The sequence below is a fragment of the Panthera leo genome, chromosome C1, assembly GCF_018350215.1.
Source record: "Panthera leo isolate Ple1 chromosome C1, P.leo_Ple1_pat1.1, whole genome shotgun sequence".
Lineage (NCBI taxonomy): Eukaryota > Metazoa > Chordata > Mammalia > Carnivora > Felidae > Panthera > Panthera leo.
In genome coordinates this window covers 16,985,155-17,006,009 of record NC_056686.1, presented here as the reverse complement: position 1 = coordinate 17,006,009, position 20,855 = coordinate 16,985,155, and the positions used below count along the sequence as shown (strand labels likewise).

Here is a 20,855-nt window from a genome sequence, read left to right as displayed (position 1 = left end):
AGTGAGAGGCTATTTCTAGGAGGATGTTGCCTGGTGAAACTTACCTTAGGTATGCATAGGACTTTTCAGAGCCCTTTATAGCCAACTTGTTATTGTTGTTGTTGTTGTTGTTGTGTGGTAGGTGAGGTTGGTATTTGTTCATTTGCTCAGAAGAGGGCGCTGGGGCACAGAGATTATTGATTTGGCCAACAGAGTAACATTCTCAAAATAATATGGACTGTGGAAGTAGACTTGGGTTCAACATCTGGCTTTCCTCCTTGCCAGCTGTGTGACATTAGGAGTTCAAAGGTTCCTATCCCATAACATTTTTGTGGAGACTGAATAGAATAATAGTAATAGCTACTGCTTGTTGTGACTTACGGGCAAGGCATTCTGCTAAGTCCTTTACATCCCTGGGGATTACCATACTTGTATGGAAGAGAAAGCCTTAGGTGATTTAAGAAAAAGTAAAGGGTAGATCTGAGGTTCCGAGAGAAAGCATGTGAATTAAGTACTTAATATATTGTCTACAGTACAGTAGTGCTCCATTGGTGGTTGTCCTCTGTACCTTTTTGTTATTGGTCTGTGAATAATCAGAACTCCTCACTTTGTAAAAATGCTTAAGAGTTTCCAGGCAGGTGTTTCTACACAATGGGAAGAATTCTGGATAGTCAGGAGACTAAAGTCCTTACCTTTTCTGAGTTGCTAGAGAAACCACAGTATTTACTTCTGAATCTCAGTTTCTTCATTTTTAAAGTAAGGGGATTGGGCCAAATAGGTGGTCTTATTTTGTAAGTTTTTTTTAAGTTTATTTATTCTGAGAGAGAGAGAGAGAGAGAGAGAGAACGAGCACAAGCAGGGAGGGAAGGGGCAGAGAGAGAGGGAGAGAGAGAGAATCCCAAGCAGGCTTCCTGCCATCAGCGTGGAGCCTGATGTGGGGCTTGCACCCACAACTGCGAGATCATGACCTGAGCGGAAACCAGGAGTTGGACGCTTAACTGACTGAGCCACCCAGGCCTCCTAAGGTGGTTTTATTTTAAACGAAAGTGGTGGGGTTCTTTCTTTACTGTCATATTGGGGAAACCCAGTATGTTAAAAAGCTAGAAATCGGTTGCGTTGGTTGATGAAAATGAGAGAAGGAGCCTGAAGCTCAGTCTGCTCAAACCTTCTCCCTGTTCTCTCCCCTGCTCCGAATGACCCCTGAGGGGATTTGCTGAGCCCAGATTGAAAACCAGTGGACTGAATGATCTTTTAGCTACACTTTGGCTCTGAAATCCAACTCTAAGGAGTGGAAAAAGATATGGTATAGACCTGAAAGCCCAGAAGGGCAAGTTCAAATGGAAAAGCACCAGGACTGAGACTCTACAGGTGACACTGGGCTTGGGATGAGGTCATTTAGGGCATCACCACAGGACCAGGTATCTGTGCTGCCATATCTGCCAATTGTTTTCACCCTTGTAATCCATGAGTAGCTTGTTGACATCATTTTTATTGTTTTGTGTTAATGGTTAGTGCCAAAGAGCCGATAAGCCATTTAATAATGGCTCCAGCCATTCAGCCATTCATTCATCAAATTTTACGCATTAAAAATGTACTAGGCTTCCTGCTGGGTACTGAGAATACAGTGGTGAATAAGAAACAAGTTGGAGAAACAAAATGGGTAAATACAACTTGAATACAGTGTGATGTGTGCTGTGAATGGACCAGTACAGCACACACTGTAAAAGCAAGAAGGAGAAGCCCTGCTTTGCCCTGCAATTTTGGGGAGGAAGTTGCCGCAGAAGATTCCAGGAGGAGGTATTGTCTAAGGTGGCATTTGGAGAAATGAGAAGGATTACCAGTCAAGCTAGTAAAGGCCTGGAGATGATAGAGTGCAAAGTTTGTGGGCTCCAAGAGTGTGGAGCCCACATGGAGTTTGAAGACAAGGTTGACTAGGTAGGAGGGCCAGATCCTTTGGGGCTTTGCATGCCTTCTTGGGGACTTTGGTCTTTATCCTGAGAGCAATAAGTACTTGGAAAGGATTTTGAGTAGTGGTTTGTGAAACTCCTTCTCTTCACACCTGTAGTAAGTATGTGCTGTATAGTTACTGGGCTTAGCTTTTCCATTTCTAGTGGTGTACTGATTGGTTCATATCGAGTTTTGAACAGAACATATAAAATTGGCACTAAAAGCCAAATGAATAAGCAGTAGGATTTGTGGATTCTGCTAGTTCAGAATTACAATTTATAGATGAGACTATATTAGAGTTTAACATTTCTCTCTTCTGAAAATGGGATTTGTTTATGAAAACTATAGTATAAACTAGTATAACTAAGAGTTGCTGAGGGGAATGTTTCAGTTTGGGGTAAGCTGGGATTTTTTTTAAACAGCTTTATTGAGATCTAATTTATATATCATAAAGTTCATCTCTTTAAAGCATATAACTTTATGGCTTTCTAGCATATTTACAAGGATAAGCTGATTTAAAGTACTTTGTGGACACATCATATATCATTTGTTTTCCAGTAACTACTGTGCCAGTACAGATCCTTTTAAAATTGGTTTATGGCCCGTATTTAGTTCAGCCCTCTATTTCCTTCACCCTGTGTATAGATTGGTAAGGGTTTTGCTTGTTGGTTAGTTTGTTTTTACCATACCACTAGGCAAAAGGCCAAAAACAAATGGCACTTGAAGTAGGAAAAGTGGATGGGAATAAGGGAAAAGGTTTTTTTTTCTTATATAAATATATAAATTTAGGGTTTTTTTTCCCCTTTCCATTTTTTAAAAATATAATTTATTGTCAAATTGGCTTCAACACCCAGTCCTCATCCCAACAAGTGCCCTCCTCAATGCCCATCACCCACTTTCCCCTCTCCACCCCCCATCAACCCTCAGTTTGTTCTTTGTATTTAAGAGTCTCTTATGGTTTGCCTCCCTTCCTCTCTGTATCTTTTCTTCCCCCCTTCCCTTCCCCCATGGTCTTCTGTTAAGTCTCTCAAGATCCATATATGAGTGAAAACATATGATATCTTTCTCTCCCTTCCAGTTTTTTTTTTTTTTTAAAGTTTATTTATTTATTTTGAGAGCAAGAGAGAGAATGAGCTGGGGAGGGGCAGAGAGGTAGGTGGGCAGAGGATTTGAAGCAGGCTCTGTGCTGACAGCAGCGAGCCCGAAGCGGAGCTTGAGCTCATGATTTGAGTCGAAGTCCGCTTAACTAGCTGGGCCATACAGGTACCCCTCCCCTTCCATTTTTGAGAATGAGAAAGCATATAAACTGGGAAGAGAAGGTTGGGAGACCAAAAGAAGCAAAGATGAGAGGTTAGAGAAGGATGTATCCAGGGAAGCAAAGTGGTGGAGAAATAATCCGGGAGAGGGTAGGATCTCAGAGGCTGAGAGAGGGAGACTGTATTTCCCAAACCTCAGAGGTCTTGGTATTTTTAAGGGCGGTGCATGGGTTCCATCTGGTGGCTGTAGGCTTGCAGTGCAGTCAGTGGAAGGGATCTTGGTGTTGGAGACAAGTGGCTTTTGTCATTTCCACAAATCTTTCCTTTGGCCCTGTGTTTTCTTGTGGGATCATTGATGAATCCATTATTCTCTTTCAAGTGGTAGCTGTTTTTCTGTTATGGCTCAGACCACGTTCCTCCCCTCTTTCCCCCTAGTTTTAAATCTAATCTCATCAGACTATAACATCCAGCACCCTTAGTCCTGCTGTCACCTTCTTACACCCCAGCTCCCCAAATTGCCTCTGATTTCTCAGTGGCTTTAGCTTCTTGTTTAATGTCACTTTTTCCAGCTGTGGTCCTGTTAAATTTATTTTTTTTAATGTTTTATTTATTTTTGAGACAGGGAGAGACAGAGCATGAACAGGGGAGAGTCAGAGAGAGGGAGACAGAATCTGAAACAGGCTCCAGGCTCTGAGCTGTCAGCACAGAGCCCGACGTGGGGCTCAAACTCACGGACTGCGAGATCATGACCTGAGCCGAAGTTGGCCGCTTAACCGACTGAGCCACCCAGGCGCCCCTCTGGTCCTGTTAATTTGTGGTGCTTTCAATGTACAATTCTGTGGTCCTTGCCTCTCAGTTATTTTTCTCTTCCAATGATTTATTTTTTAATTTTTTAAATGTTTGTTTATTTTTGAGAGAGACAGAGACAGAATAGAATGTGAGTAGAGAGAGAGGGAGGCACAGAATCTGAAGCAGGCTCTAGGCTCCGAGCTGTTAGCACAGAGACTGACGTGGGGCTTGAACTCATGAACTGTGAGATCGTGACCTGAGCTGAAGTCGGACACTCAACCAACTGAGCCACTAAGGCGCCCCTCCAGTGATCTTTTTAAAACCCCATCCTGCCCCCAGCATTCGCACAATCATGCTCATCTGTGACCAAAAACTTCAGGTTTTTTATTTTATTTTTTATTAAGACTATCTTAGGGGCACCTGGCTGGCTCAGTTGGTGGAGTGTGCAACTCTTGATCTCGGGCTTGCAAGTTTAAGCCTCACATAGGGTGTAGAGATTACTGTAAAAAATTAAATCTTTAATTTAATAAAATCTTTATATTAGAGCATTTTTCGGTTCACAGAAGAAAGGGGAAGGGAAGAGATTCCTTATATACTCCCTGCCTGCCTTTCCCATTATCAACATCCCTCACCAGAGTGGTATATGTTACAACTGATGAACCTCCATTCACACGCCATAATTGCCCCAAATCTGTAGTTTATGTTCTGGTTCACTCTTGGTGGTGTACATTCAGTGGGTTTGGACAAATGTATAATGACATGTATCTACCACTGTGGTATCATATAGAGCAGTTTCACTGCCCTAAAAATTCTCTACTCCACTTATTCATACCTTAGTTTTTGACATCAGTTACTGCAACCCCTTGGTAATTTCAGTTCCTGGAGATCGATCCCCCTCTGATTACCGTCTCTTGTCGTTCAAGCTCACTCCCACTAGGACCCTAACTCCAGCAGTCCTTCTGTCCTTGTTGGTACTTTCCATTCATTTGGTCCTATTACATTTTCACTGTTCTTTGTTCTCATTCCTCTTTACTGAATGAGCTTAAGTTCCCTTATACATGCCTGTAATTCCTGTGGCCTTCTCTTGCTTTGTTGAATTCATCAAGTTCCAACCTGGTTCAATGCAACTCTGTCTTCTCTGTGCGTTCATCTGGTCAGCTGAACGAGACTGGTTGTAAAAATACAATCCTTGCTGATTGGTTTCACTTTAAATCCTAACCATGAATTTTAAGTGGGCCTTTAATGTTGCCTGGTGATTGTTCTGTATTTCCCACTCACCTGGCTGACCAGATCTGAAACCTGTAATACTTTACCCACTGACACTTTAAGAGGATGACCTTACTTTCTATTTCAGTGAAGATGCAAAAACCACCTAAAGAGAACTTTACTAGACTCCTGCCACCACACCTGTCTTCCTCTGCCTTGCTGTCTGTCACCATGCATGAACTGTGTTCTCTAGCACTGCTGCTTGTACTTTATGCTAGAGCCCCATTTTCTCTCCTTTACCCAAGAATGTTCATTGCTCCAGAAGGTTTCTGCCTTTCATAATTTGTCAAAATTTCCCTTTTTTCCTGGATCGTATTCCAGTATACCAGCATGCTTTTTCTTCTGTCTTAAAAAGAAACACTTTGATACCACTTTTTCTGTCCGTGGCCTCCCCACCTATTTGCTCTGTTTTTTTTTTTTTTTTAACAGAATTCAGAAGTCATCTAATATTTGTGCTCTCCAGTTCATCACCTTATTTTCTCAAACTCTTTTTTTCTTTTAAAAAATTAAAAAAAAAATGTTTATTATTGAGAAAGAGACAGAGTGTGAGTGGGGCAGGGGCAGAGAGAGGGAGACACAGGATCTGAAGCAGGCTCCAGGCTCTGAGCTGTCAGCAGAACCCAACACAGTGCTCCAACTCACGGACTGTGCGATCATGACCTGAGCCGAAGTCGGACGCTTAACTGACTGAGCCACCCAGGCGCCCCTTCAACCCCATCTCTTGATCCGCTCCTTTTGTTCCCTCAGCCCCAGACACGCTGTTCATATTCCTTGAATACATTGAGTATGCTCTTTTTTTTGTGGTCTTTGTCTTCAGTTTTCTCTTTGCCTGGAATGTTCTTCCCTAAACATTCTTCCTTGCTTCCTTCAAGTCTCTGCGTAGGCGCCACCTTGAGGCTTACCCTAATTGCTTACCCTAATTGCGCTATTTAAAATTGCAGCCTCCTCTCAGCACTCGCCCCGCCCTCCCATAAAGCTTGTTGTCTATTAAACTTACCTTTTTTTTAAAGGGCACTTTTAGGTTCACAGCAAAATTGAGCAGAAGGTAGAGATTTCCCATATACCTCCTGCCCCCACATGTGCACAGCTTCCCTCATTATCCACATTCATTACAACTGATGAACCTACATTGACACATCATTATCACCCAGAGTCCATAGTTTACATGGCTCATTCTTGGGTGTTGTACATTCTCTGAGTTTGGACAAATTTATAATGAGATGTATTTACTGGTATAGTATTATGCAGAGTAGCTTTATTGCCCTGAAAATTCACTCTGTTTATCTCTCCTGATCTTTTTATTGTCTCCATAATTTGACTTTACCAGAATGTCATATAGCTGGAATCATATAGTATGTAGCCTTTTCAGATTGGCTGCTTTTACTTTTAAGCTGCCTCCTTGTGTTTTCATGGCTTGATAACTTCTTCCTTTCTTTCAAATTTTTTAAAGTTTGTTTTGAGAGAGTACACTTGAGTGTGTGCAACTAGGGGAGGGACAGAGGGAGAGAGGGAGAGAAAGAGGATCTCAAGCAGGCTCCACACTGTCAGTGCAGAGTCCAGTGCAGGGCTCGAACTCACGAACCATGAGATCATGACCTGAGCCGAAGTTGGATGCTATGGTTGGCACCCCATAGCTCATTTCTTTTTAGCCAAATAATATTCCATTATTTGGATATACCACAGGTTATCCACTCAATACCGAAGGACATCTCGTTTGCTTCCAAGTATTGGCAGTTATGAGTAGAGGTGCTAGAAATATCTACATGCAGATTTTACTCCTTTGGGTAAATACAAAGGAGTGCTATTGCTGGATCATATGGGTAAAACTGTTTAGTTGTAAGAAACCACCAAACTGTCTTCCAGAGAAGTTGTATCAGTTTGCATTCCCACTAGCACTGGGAATTCCTGTTGTTCCACATTCTCACTAGCATTTGGTATTGTTGGTGTTTCAGATTTTGGCCATTCTGATAGGTGTATAGTGATATCTCATTGTTTTGTGTTCCCCTGATGACATGATGTGGAGCATCTTTTCGTATGCTTATTTGCCACTTGTATATCTTATCTGGCCATTTTTTAATCAAGTTATTTTCTTATTGTTGAGTTTTAAGGATTCTTTGTATTTTAGGTTTACACTCACTCTTTTATCAGATATGTCTTTTGCAAATATTTTTTCCCACTGTAAAGCCTATCTTTTCAGTCTCTTTTCAGTCTCTTTTGTCTTTTGAAGAGTAGTTTTTAATTTTAATGAAGTCCAGCTTACCAGTTATTTCTTTTATGGATCATGCCTTTGGTATTGTATCTAAAAAGTCCTCATCATACCATACCCAAGGTCATCTTAAGTTTTCTGGTCTGTTACCTTCTAGGCACTGTATAGTTTTTTCTTTTTAAGTTTGTTAACTTAAAGTTTGTTAAGTCTGTTCTTTATTTAGTGGGTGAGGGGCAGAGAGGGGAAGAATCCCAAGCAGGATCCACGCTATCAGTGCAGAGCCTGATGCAGGGATGGAACTTACTAACAGTGAGATCATGACCTGAGCCAAATCAAGAGTTGGACAGATGCTTAACTGACTGAGCCACCCCAGGGCCCCTGCACTTTATAGTTTTATGTTTTACATTTAGGTCTGTGACCCGGTTTGAGTTAGTATTTTTGAAGGGTTTAAGGTCTGTGTCTGGGTTCGTTGTTTTGAATGTGGGTGTTCATTTGTGCCAGTACTACCTGGTGAAAAGACCATCTTCGCTTCATTGTATTGCTTTTGCTTCTTTGTCAAAGATCAGTTAACTATGCTTATGTGGATCTATTTCTGGGCTCTCTTTTCTGTTCTTTTGATTTATTTGTCTGTTGTTTTACCAATACAACATTGTCTTGAATACTGCAGTTTTATAGTTAAGTCTTGAGATCAGGTAGTGTTAGTCTCCCAACTTTGTTGTTCTTCAATATGTGTTGGCTGTTCCGGATCTTTTGCCTTTCCATATAAATTTTAGAATCAGTTTGTTGATATCCACAAAATAATTTGCATGAGGTTTTGATTGGGATTACATTTACTCTTTCAAGTTAGGAAGAATTGACATTTGGACATTATTGAGTCTTCCTATCCATGAACATGGAATATCTCTTTATTAATTCTTCTTTGATTCATCAGTTTTTTAAAAATGTTTATTTATTATTGAGAGAGAGAGAGAGAGAGAGAGAGACAGAGCATGAGTGGGGGAGGGGCAGAAAGAGAGGGAGACACAGAATCAGAAGCAGGTTCCAGGCCCCGAGCTGTCAGCACAGAGCCCGACACGGGACTTGAACTCACAAACCGTGAGATCATGACCTGAGCTGAAGTCGGACGCTTAACTGAGTGAGCCACCTAGGCGCCCCAATCCGTTAGTTTTATATAGTTTTCTTTACATAGGTCTTGTACATATTTTGTTAGGCTTATATTTATGTAATTCTTTTTTTTTTTGGAGCTGGGTGCTAATGTAAATGGTATTGTGTGTGTGTTTTTTAATGGTATTCTTGTTTTTAAAAAAAAGTTTATTTATTTATTTATTTTGGGGGAGGGGGAGGGTCAGAGAGAGGAGAGAGAGAGAATCCCAAGCAGGCTTCATGCTGTCAGTGCAGGCCCAGTACAGGGCTTGATCCCACGAACCATGAACTCATGACCCGAGCCTAAGTCAAGAGTCAGCCGCTCAACCAACTGAGACACGCAGGCGCCTCTAATGGTATTATGTTTTTAATTGCAAATTCCATTTGTTCATTGCTGGTATATAGGAAAGAGACTGACTTTTTTTTTTAAGCTTATTTATTTTGAGAAAGCATGCATGCAGCAACAGAGAGAGAAGAGATAGAATCCCAAGGAGGCTCCTCGTTTTCAGCACATGGAGCCCGATGCAGGGCTTGATCTCCTGAACTGTGAGAGCATGACCTGAAATCAAGAGTCAGACGCTTAACTGACTCCAGTCACGCAGGTGCCCTACAGCTGACTTTTGAATGCTAACTTTGTATCTTGCGTTCTTGCTGTAGTTGCTTATTAGTTCTGGGGAATTTTTTTTTGTTATTGTTGATTCATTTGGGTTTTCTACAGTCATGTCCTGTGCAAAACAAAGAGTTTCATTTCTTCTTTCCCCCCCTTTTTTTGTTTTTCTTCTTGTCTTACCATATCAGCTAGGATTCTAGTACAGTTTTGAGAAGCTGTGGTAAGGGGACTTCTTGCTTTGTTCTTGATCAGAGAACAGTTTTCCACCTTTAAGTATGATGCTAGCTGTAGATTTTTTTTTTTTTTTTTAAATAAAGTTGAGGAGGTTTCCCTCTATTCCTCATTTCCTGAGTTTTATTGTGAATGGGTATTGGGTTTTGTCAGATGCTTTTTCTGTATCTTTTTATAAGATCATGTGATTTTTCTTCTTTAGTCTGTTGACAAGCTGGATTACATTAATTGATTTTTGAACGTTGAGCCAGTTTTGTATACTCAGGATAAATCCCACTTGGTCATGGTCTGAAATTCTTTTTATACAGTGTTGGATTAGATCTGCTAATATTTTGTAAGATTTTTACATCTATGTTTATGAGAGATCTTAGTCTGTGGGGTTTGTTTTTCTTTGTCTGGTTTTGATGTTAGGGTAATGCTGGCCTCAGAATGAGCTAAGGAGTATTTCCTCTGCTTCTAACTTCTGGAAGAATTTGTAGAAAATTGTATAATTGGTATAATTGCTTCTTTTTTTAAAAATTTATTTATTTTGAGAGAGAGGGTATACTTGTGAGTGGGGGGAGAGGAAGGAGCAGAGAGAGGGAGAGAGAGAGAATCCCAAGCAGGCTCTGTGCTGTCAGTGCTCAGCGCAGAGAACCCAACCCAGGGCTCTGTCCCACGAACCATGAGATCATAACCTGAGCCGAAATCAAGAGTTGGATGCCACCCAGATGCCCCTGAAGAACTCTTCTAACATTTCTTGCAGGGCAGGTCTACTGGCAACAGATCTCAATTTTTATTTGTCTAAGTCTTTATTTTTCCTTCACTTTTGAAATGGTACTGATTTTTTTTTTCTTTTTTGTGGGGTACAGAATTGTAGTTTTGGGTTTTTGTTTTGTTTTACCTTTCAATATTTTAAATATTTCACTTCACTGTCTTCTTGCTTGCATGACTTCTGAGAAGTCAGATGGAATTCTTATCTTTGCTACTCTGTAGGTTAGGTGTTTTTTTTTTCCTGGGCTTCAAGATTTTTTTCTTTATCCTTGATTTTCTGCAGTGTGAATATGGTATGTCTAGGTATTGGGTTTTGTTTTTCTTTTGTCTTTATGGCATTTATCCTGCTTGGTGTTATTTGGTGTCTGACACTAATTTTGGGAAAATTTTCAGTCATTATTGCTTCAAATTTTTCTTCTGTTAATTCCCATTACAAGTGTAGTTGTCCCATACTTATTGGATGTTCTGTTCCCTTTTTTTTAGTCATTTTTCTCTTTACTTTTCAGGCTTGGAAGTTTCTATTGACATACCCTCAAGCTGAGAGTCTTTACTCCGTTCTGTTAGTCTACCGATAAGATAATCAAAGGCAGTCTTCATTGCTGTAACAGTATTTTTGATCTCTGTTTTAAAAAATATATGGTCTTGGGGCACCTGGGTGGCTCAGTTGGTTAAGCATCTGACTCTGGCTCAGGTCATGATCTCAACAGTTTGTGAGTTCGAGTCCCACATCAGGCTCTGTGCTCATAGCATGCAGCTTGGAGCCTGCTTCAGATTCTTTGTGTCCCTCTCTCTCTGCCCCTCCCCTGCTTGTGCTCTCTCTCTCAAAAATAAATATTTAAAAAAATTTAAAAATTAAAATATGTGGGTTTTTTTCCCATTTATTTATTTTGAGAGAGAGGGAGAGCGTGCATGCATGTGCTAGTTGGGGAGGGGAAAAATGGGGAGAGAGAATCCCAAGCAGGGATATGGGGCTGGAACTCATGAACCACGAGATCATGACCTGAGCCAAAGTCGGATATTTAAACTACTGAGCCACCCAGGTGCCTGTAACATTTTGTGGATTCCTAGAACTTCCATTTCTGTTACTCATTTGTTCTTGTATGGTGACTACTTTTTCCGTTAGAGCCCTTATCACAGTAGATATTTTAAATTTCTGGTAATTCCAACATCTGCCATTTCTGAGTCCAGTTTTGATGCTTGCTCTGTTTCTTCAAACTATTTTTTGCCTTTTAGTATGCCTTATAATTTTTTTTGGTGAAAGCAGGACACGATGTCCTGGGTAAAAAAAAAAAAAACTGAGGTAAGTAGGCCTTTAGTGATAGCCTTTTCCCCTTCTCCTCCCAACCTCCCATACCTCTCAGGTGGTACAGGATGGCCGGAGGGAGCAGGAATTGGGTATTTCCCTTCCCCCAGGTTCTGGTTTCAAAACGGTTGGTTTAACACTCCCCTGTTGGATGCACAGGGCGGGGAGTCCTCGTACAACTCATGGAGGTAAAGCTCACCAAATGGGGGGCATCCCCCCCTAACACAGATTCCCTCTTGTTCTTAACTCTCAGAGTTGTCCACACTGAGCCTCCAGCAGTTTGTCAATTGCAGTTTAGGTTTTCCTACCCTGCTGCTGGTTCCCCATGGAGGTTTCTACTGGTGAATTTCTATTTTTGTAAATTGTTGATTCTTTGCATCCACTTGTCTAAGTTTTAGGGAAGTGGTTTTTGTGACCTCATTTCTCTCATGGATCTAAGAAGAGTTGTGAATTTTCAGTCTGTTCAGTTTTTTACAGATTAAGACACAGAGTGATGACTTCTAAGCTCTTTACATTTGCATTTCTGGACCAGAAGTGGGAAATCTGCCCTACCGTCTCTGTGCTTTTTACTTCTTTCCTCCCTTAATTTTTTTTTTAAACTGTGGTAAAAAATGCATAACATAAGATATATTCACCATTTACAGTTCAGTAGGGTTAAGTATATATTTGCACATTGTTGTGCAACCAGTCTCTGGAACAGTTTTTTTTTATCTTGCATGACTGAAATTCCATACCCATTAAACAGTAACTCCCATTTCCCCCTCCCCCAGCCTGTGGCAACTACCATTCTGCTGTGTTTATTTGAATTTGAATATTCCTAGATACCTCATATGAGTGAAATCATCTACTATTTCTCTTCTGTGACTGGCTTGTTTCACTTAGCACAGTGTCCTCAAGGTTCATCCAGGTCTCCTTTTTAAGGCTAACATTTCACTGTAGCATATACTACATTTTGTGTCTCCATCATCCATTGATAGACACTTGGTTGCAATAGTGCTGTCATGAACATAGCTGTACAAATTATCTCTTTAAGATCCTGTTTTGAATTTTTTTATAGTTAGGCCTAGAAGTGGAATTGCTGGATCATATGGTAATTCTATTTTTAATTTTTGGAGGAGCTGCCATACTGTTTAGCTTTGCCATTTTATTTTCCCACCAACAGTGCACAAGGTTCCAATTTCTCCATATTCTCACCACCACTTGTTCTTTTGATAGTGGCCATCTTGATGGGTGTGAAGTGATATCTCATTGTGATTTTGATTTGCATTTCCCTAATGATGAATGATGTTGAGTATCTTTTCATATGCTTGTAGGTCACTTGGGTATCATCTTTGGATCAATTATTCAAGTCCTTGGCCCAGTTTTTAATCATGTTGTTTGTTTTTTGTTAGGTTGTAGGAGTTCTTTATATATACTCTGCTTATTGATGCCTTATCAGATATATTATTAATATCTACTCTTACCAAGGTCTAAAGCTGTAGTAATTCCATCCTCCTCCTTCAAAATACAGAGTTTTAAGAACACTTGAATTCTGATTTCCTTCTTTAGGACTTAACATGTTATTATCTACCATTTCAGGTAGTTCCACTTTGGTTTTATCCTGCCCTTCCCCTTCCCACTCCCAGTTAATTTTTGTTTATTCTTTAACTGAACCCATGCTTGTTTGGGTTGATTTCTTTGCTTACTGTTTCTTCTTGCATCTCATGCCTTTCCTAAGTGATCATTTTCTATATTCTTTTCTTTTCCTTTAAGTAGGCTCCACCCCCAGCGTGGAGCCCAACACAGGGCTGGAACTCATGACTCTGAGATCAAAAGTCAGATGCTTAACCGACTGAACCACCCAGGTGCCCCATCTATATTCTGAATTACATCCATAAATAGTTTTTTCAGTGAAAGTCTGTTAATAATAAACACTTAGGTTTTTATTTTCCTTTGTGTTCTGAAAAGTTTTCAATTGTACCTTCTTTCATAAAGATATTACGTCTTTTGTCTTTTTTTTTAAGTTTGAGTGAGAGTGGGGGGCCGGGGTGGAGAGTGAGAGAATCCCACGCTGTCAGCACAGAGCCTGACTTGGGGCTCGAACGTACAAACCATGAGATCATGACCTGAGCTGGAACCAAGAGTGGGACCCTTAACCGACTGAGCTACCCCAGGTGTCCTGTTTTTTTTTAATTTTTAAAATTTATTTTTAATTTATATCCAAGTTAGTTAGCATATAGTGCAATGATTTCAGTAGATTTCAGTGCTTTATCCCTTATGTGTAACACCCAGCGCTCATCCCAACAAGTGTCTTCCTTAATGCCCCTTACCCATTTAGCCCACCCCCCACCCGCAGCCCCTCCCAGCAACCTTGTTCTCTGTATTTAAGAGTCTCTTATTTTTTGTCCCCCTCCCTGTTTTTATGTTATTTTTGCTTCCCTTCCCTTATATTCATTTGTTTTGTATCTTAAATTCCACATATGAGTGGAGTCATATGATGTTTGTCTTTTTTTGATTTATTTTACTTAGCATAATACCCTCTAGTTCCATCCACGTAGTTGCAAATGGCAAGATTTCATTCTTTTTGATTGCCAGGTAATACTCCATTGTGTGTGTGTGTGTGTGTGTACACACCACATCTTTATCCATTCATCTGCCGATGGACATTTGGGCTCCTTCCATACTTTGGCTGTTGTTGATAGCGCTGCTATAAACCTTGGGGTGCATGTGCCCCGTCAAAACAGCACACTTGTATTCCTTGGATATACACCTAGTAGGGCAGGAACTTTTTGAGGAACCTTCATACTGTTTTGATAAGTTCTTTAATGTTTATTTTTGAGAGAGAGAGAGAGAGAGAGAGAGACAGAGTGTGAGCAGAGGAGGGGCAGAGAGAATCCGAAGTAGGCTCAAGCCTCTGAGCTGTCAGCACAGAGCCTGACACAGGGCTTGAACTCGTGAACCACAAGATCATGACCTGAGCTGAAGTCTTCAGGATGTTGAACCGACTGAGCCACCCAGGCACCTCTCTAGTTTTTTTGTTTTGTTTTGTTTTTTTAAAAAGATTTTTAAGTAATCTGTACATCCAGCATGGGACTCAAACCCACAACCCTGAGAACCAAGAGTTGCACGCTCTGAGCCAGCCAGGTGCCCCATCATGTCTTTTGTCTTCTATTTGACACTTAAGTTTCTGTTGAGAAGCCAGTTCAGTTGTTACTTCTTCATAGAATATTCTTCCTTCTTGTTGCTTCTCTTCTCTTTGTGGTATTCTGCTGTATCCTTATCATGTGTCTAGGTGCAGATTTAACTTTTACCCTGCTTGGTTGGGACTTTGTTTCCTAAATATGAGGCTCCCTTTCATCAACTCTTGAAAAATACTTAGCTAGTAGTTCTGCCTCTCCCCCATTTTCTCTGTTCCCTCCTTTTGGGCCACCTGTTAAAACTTCATTTTTGGACCTCTGTATTTTATTCCCCCTATTAACCTTTCTTTCACAAAATTTTTAAGTTTGTGCTACCTTTTGTAATCTCCTTATATCTCTTCTCAAATACTGCATTCTTTTCATTTGCATCTAATTTGCCACTTTTCTTTCCATTTCTAAGCGATTCTATTTGGTTAATTTAAAAATCTTCTGATCTTTGTTGATACCATTTTCTTGTCTCCTGGTTTTGATTCCTTCTTTTATGACTTTAAACACTGGAGTGTACTTACAGTTTCTAGTGCGTCTTACTAACGTTGGTTCTTACTGGTGTAAATACCTGTTGTTCAGTCATAGTAAAAGATTGGTCCTTCTGTGTTTTGTAATTTAGAATTGTAAACTCAGGTTCAGCAGGACTTTATCTATGGGACTCTTACATGACCTTGGTAGAGAGTCTCTCTCTCCAGAGTATTTTTGTTTACCTCTGGTAGGTTTCCCAGGGATTTTACCAGGCTGAGACCATTTTTGGTTAGATTCTCTGCGAGGAGAAGTTGATATCAGACCCCTCAAGGCAGGGTAAATCTGAACTCTGAACTCAAGTGAAGGCAGGCCGAAGATTATAAATTCTCTAGGGATATATATACCCTTTTGTTTCTCCCCTCACGGAGCCTAGGTCCTTTTATCTCCCTGGTGTCAGTGAGGTGACTTTTTTTCACTAATCTACTTCTTTCCCTGAAGCTGTTGTAGTTCTTAATAATCTTAGGATTATTTACTGCTTTGTTACCTAGAGCTCTATGCATTATCTCAGAATGATAATGGGGAGAGATATGGTAGGGATTATTATACCCATTTTACAACTAAGTAAAACTGGAGCTGTTACTCTCCTGAGATGACTCTCCTGACATTATGTAGGTGGCAGATGGTAAAGAGATGGTAAAGAGCTTGCCATGAGAAATGGGGTATTCTTCTGTGTTTTTTTGCCATGCAGCCACTGGTAGCATTCTTCATTAGGATGAAAGTAGGTATCACCTCAACATCAGTCATAAAGAAAAACCAGTGTTTTTCTGCAGGTTTATGAAAATTCATTCATTCAACAGATTTGAACACCTGCTATGTTCTAGGCACAAGAATTAATACGAGAGGTCTGTTAACGACTGGGAGCTGAAGTACAGATAATTGGATTTGCTGCCTGACATGCTTTCTGCTTTCCATCCAAGTTAGTTAGCATATAGTGCAACAATGATTTCAGGGGTAGATTCCTTAATGCCCCTTACCCATTTAGCCCATCCCCCCCTCCTACGACCCCTCCAGCAACCCTCTGTTTGTTCTCTATATAAAGAGTCTCTTATGTCTTGTCCCCATCCCTGTTTTCATATTATTCTTGCTTCCCTTCCCTTGTGTTCATCTGTTGTGTCTTAAAGTCCTCATATGAGTGAAGTCATAGGATAGCTGTCTTTCTCTAATTTTGCTTAGCATAATACCCTCTAGTTCCATCCACGTAGTTGCAAATGGCAAGATTTCATTCTTTTTGATTGCCGAGTAATATTCCATTGTGTATATCTGCTTTCCTTCTATAGACTGATAATGGTCTCCAGCTGCCAAAGAAGGTTGTGGATGCCAAGAGAAAGGTAACCATTTCTCAGCCCCCTGAGTGGAACTGGATGCCTCTAGGAGCCCACACCGGCTAGCAGTAGACATGGCTGAATTTACAAGCTACAAGGATACTGCCTCCAGCCGCCACTTGCGGTTTAAGTTACAAAGTCTAAGTCGCCGCCTCGATGAGTTGGAGGAAGCCACAAAAAACCTCCAGAGAGCAGAGGATGAGCTCCTGGATCTCCAGGACAAGGTGATTCAGGCGGAAGGCAGCAATTCCAGCATGTTGGCGGAGATTGAAGTGTTGCGCCAGCGAGTGCTGAGAATTGAAGGCAAAGATGAGGAAATTAAGAGAGCAGAGGATCTGTGTCAGCTGATGAAGGAGAAGCTTGAAGAGGAAGAAAACCTCACCCGGGAGCTGAAATCTGAGATTGAACGGCTTCAGAAACGAATGGCTGAACTGGAGAAGCTGGAGGAAGCCTTTGGCAGGAGTAAGAACGACTGTACCCAACTCTGTCTGAGCCTGAATGAGGAGAGAAACCTGACAAAGAAGATCTCCGCTGAGCTGGAAATGCTCAGGGTCAAAGTGAAAGAACTAGAATCTTCCGAGGACCGCCTGGATAAAACTGAGCAGAGTTTAGTGTCAGAGTTAGAAAAACTGAAGTCATTAACTCTGAACTTCGTAAGTGAGAGAAAATACTTGAATGAAAAGGAGAAAGAGAATGAGAAACTGATAAAAGAGCTCACTCAAAAACTGGAGCAGAACAAAAAAATGAACCGAGATTATTCAAGGAATGCTTCTAATCTTCTGGAAAGGAATGACCTGCGGATTGAGGACGGGATCTCCTCCACACTGCCGTGCAAAGAATCAAGAAGGAAGGGCACTCTGGACTATCTAAAGCAGGTAGAGAATGAAACAAGAAACAAATCAGAAAACGAAAAGAACCGAAATCAAGAAGACAACAAAGTTAAAGATCTCAACCAAGAGATTGAGAAACTCAAGACACAAATCAAACATTTTGAATCTTTGGAAGAAGAGCTTAAGAAAATGAGGGCCAAAAATAATGATCTTCAGGATAATTACTTAAGTGAACAAAATAAAAACAAACTCTTAGCCAGCCAGCTGGAGGAGATAAAGCTACAAATCAAGAAACAGAAAGAGTTAGAGAACGGGGAGGTAGAAGGGGAAGAGGCTTTCCTGTCCGGCAAAGGCAGGCATGAGAGGACTAAGTTAAGAGGCCATGGCAATGAGGTACCTGTGTCCAAGCACACACCGCGGGAACTGTCCCCTCAGCAGAAGCGGGAGAGGCATCGAAACAGAGATATTGCGCTCAACAATGAAAACTGTTCTCTGGGCAATAGGCAGGTTTCCTCTCCCAGTTTCACCAATAGGAGGGCAGCCAAAGCTTCCAACATCGGGGCGGGTACAGACAGTGGGACTCAGGAGACAAGGAGAACTGAAGACCGATTTGTATCTGGCTCCTCTCAGAGTGAAGGGAAGAAGTCCAGGGAGCAGCCTTCAGTGCTTAGCCGCTACCCACCTGCTGCTCAGGAGCACAGTAAAGCTTGGAAGAGTACTCCCAAACCAGGTACTGAGGGTGGGTTGAAGGGAAAAGTGGAGAAGACAACACGAACATTTAGTGATAATACCAACCATGGATCTGTTCCCAGTGACGTACTGGGTAGAGCTGACAAGGCTTCTGACACCCCTTCTGAGGCCCTCTTTGGCAAAAGGGGGCAGGTACCTGGCAATGGAAGTCAGGTAACCCAGGCTGCAGACTGTGGCAGTCCTAAGGCAGTTGGAGCTCTGGCCTCATCCCGAAGATCTTCCTCAGAAGGGCTCTCCAAGGGCAAAAAGGCTGTCAGTGGCCTGGAGGCTGATACCACTTCCCCAAATTCCAAGCCTCCACTTTTATCAAAGTATCCTTATAATTCCAGAAGCCAAGAGAACATCCTTCAGGGCTTTTCAACCCCAAATAAAGAAGGTGTTGATCAACCCGTAGCAGTCGTGATGGAAGACAGCAGTCAACATGAGACCCTGAGGTGCCGGGTCATCAAGCCCAGTGGCAGAGAGAAGCCAGACTCAGATGACGACGTGGATGTGACGTCTCTTGTTACTGCCAAATTGGTAAACACCACCATCACTCCAGAGCCAGAGCTCAAACACCAACCCAACTCTAGAGAGAGAGCCAAATCCCGAGGAGGACTCAGAACCTCCCTGTTTGAGAATGATAAAGATGCTGGGACAGAAAGTGAGTCTGTGAAACCTGTCAGAGCCTCCACCAATGCCACGGAATTCCCAGACGCCAATGGTGCTGGGGTCAAAAGCCAGCGGCCCTTTAGCCCCAGAGAGGCGTTGCGGTCTAGAGCCATCATCAAACCTGTCATCATTGATAAGGATGTGAAAAAAATCATGGGAGGATCTGGAACTGAGGCCACAATGGAGAAGCAGAAATCCACCTCCAAACCAGGGCCAAACAAGGTGACAAGCAGCATAACTATCTACCCCTCTGACAGCGGCAGCCCCAGAGCTGCCCCAGGTGAGGCCCCGAGGGAAAGGCACACATCCACCAGCAACATCCAGGTTGGGCCAGCAGAGCTCACATCAGTCAGCAACCACGTCAGCTCCCCCTTTGAGCTCTCCATTCACAAACATGACATTGCTCTGCAGTTCACAGAAGCTGAAAGAATGGGAGATGGGCCCCTGAAGAACAAGCCAGAAACAGTGGTCTCTCGGAGCAGCATTATAATCAAGCCATCAGATCCTGTGGAGAGGAACAGCCATGCCCCCCCAGCGGAGACAATCAGGTGGAAAAGCCATAGTGCCCCTTCAGAAGTGGGCTCTTCAGATGCCAGACACGTTACTGTGCGGAACGCCTGGAAGAGTAGGCGAGACTTGAACTCCTTAGAAGACCCCCCAACTCGAATAGGTAGAAACGTGGAAGCCACCAACGCCTACACCCAGAGGGCCTCCACAGACTGTTCAGACCTTGGACAGCCCAAGTTGTACCTTTGTGAGCAGGGTGCTCAAAGGGCAGGAAATTCAGGGGATGCCCCTGAGCTCACCTCCAGAAGGACCCAGAGTAGCCTCACCGTGTCTGAGGTGCTGACTCGTCGGAATCGGGTGGGAGACACTGCCTCGGCTGCAGCCTGGAACCACTCGGCAGGCGCGGTGAGCCCCACTGCTGCCCCCCCCCCCCCCCCTTTACTCTTTTACCTTCCTCTTTGCTCCTTCTGCTCTGGCCTGTGTGTCTCAGGATTATGCAGCTGAGAAATCCTGGGAGAGCTAGCTGGATTGCTCAGAGAACTGAAAATAAGGTAGGTTTGGCCTTGAAGAAGAGTTTAGTACCTTGAAGGAGGTGTTTGCCAGAGAGCAGCAGGAGTTTCCCAAACTCCCTTTTCCAGTTTGTCTCTTCTATATATGAAGGTCGCACAAAAAAGAGAGATCTAGCCTCCATTCTCTTGGTTTGCCAGCACAGCGAAAAAAAAAACCTCCCCCTAAAACCCTATAGAGCAGCACCTAGAAGCCCAAGAACCAGCTGCGGCCACTGGGAAGCCCTATGCCAGGGTACCCGGTGACCCTTCTGTAGCACACGTAGGACGGGGGTGGGGGGGCAGGGAGAGGGTTTTCACAGCCAAGTTTTGCCAGCTGCTGGCCTATGGGGGAGGAGAGTGAGGCTTCCACTGGGCCTACTTTATATACTTTGTGTCCACGTGTCACTTTATTTTGTCTAAACCATTTTGTCATCAGTCTGAGGGCAGAACTAGTTCAGTACGGTTCATTACAGGATAGATAAATCCAGAACCACCTCCGCCTCTGAGGGTCAGAGTGTCAGAACAGCACCTAAAGGGGAAGCCCCTAGGAGTGTCTTTTTAGATGTGGAGCCTCTGAGGATGAAAGACGTTTTGGAAGTGGTTTCCTTCTTTTTAAAAGGCAGGTGTATTCACTTGAAATGTCCTGTGAGTCCGTATAGGGTACTCACCATCTGACAGAGCACGTTCCCACTGGCACAGTTTCTCCAAGAGCCCTGTGGGCAGGTATTATCTCCACTTTTTAGATTTACACTGATGGTCAGAGACACAAAGTGTCATACCCAAGGCCACCCAAATGAATTATTGGATGAGAGCTAGGATTTGAATCCAAGATTCCGTTTTTTTTTTTTGTTTTTTGTTTTTAAATGTGTATTTTTGAGAGAGAGAACACGGGCAAAGAGAGAGGAAGACACAGAATCGCAAGCAGGCTCCATGCTGTCAGTGCAGAGCCTGATGATGTGCAACTTGAACTCACAAACCGAGATCATGACCTGAGCCGAAATCGAGAGACAGAAGTTTAACCTGCTGAGCCACCCCGGTGCCCGCAAGATTCCCGTTTCTGAATCCAGTACTC

General features: G+C 42.4%; 1 protein-coding gene across 6 annotated transcripts in view; it reads left to right on the top strand.

The window, feature by feature from the left end:
* LUZP1 (leucine zipper protein 1) overlaps nucleotides 1-20,855 on the top strand; it is a 91,811-nt gene that overhangs the window by 66,494 nt on the left and 4,462 nt on the right. For all 6 annotated transcript variants that reach the window (XR_006205836.1, XM_042951065.1, XM_042951067.1 and 3 more), the window contains one exon: nucleotides 16,453-19,640. Coding sequence is in view for 5 of the 6 variants with exons in the window: in XM_042951065.1 (XP_042806999.1) it covers nucleotides 16,572-19,640 (3,069 nt within the window). In the remaining variant the exon portion in view is untranslated. The remainder of the gene's footprint in view (nucleotides 1-16,452; nucleotides 19,641-20,855) is intronic.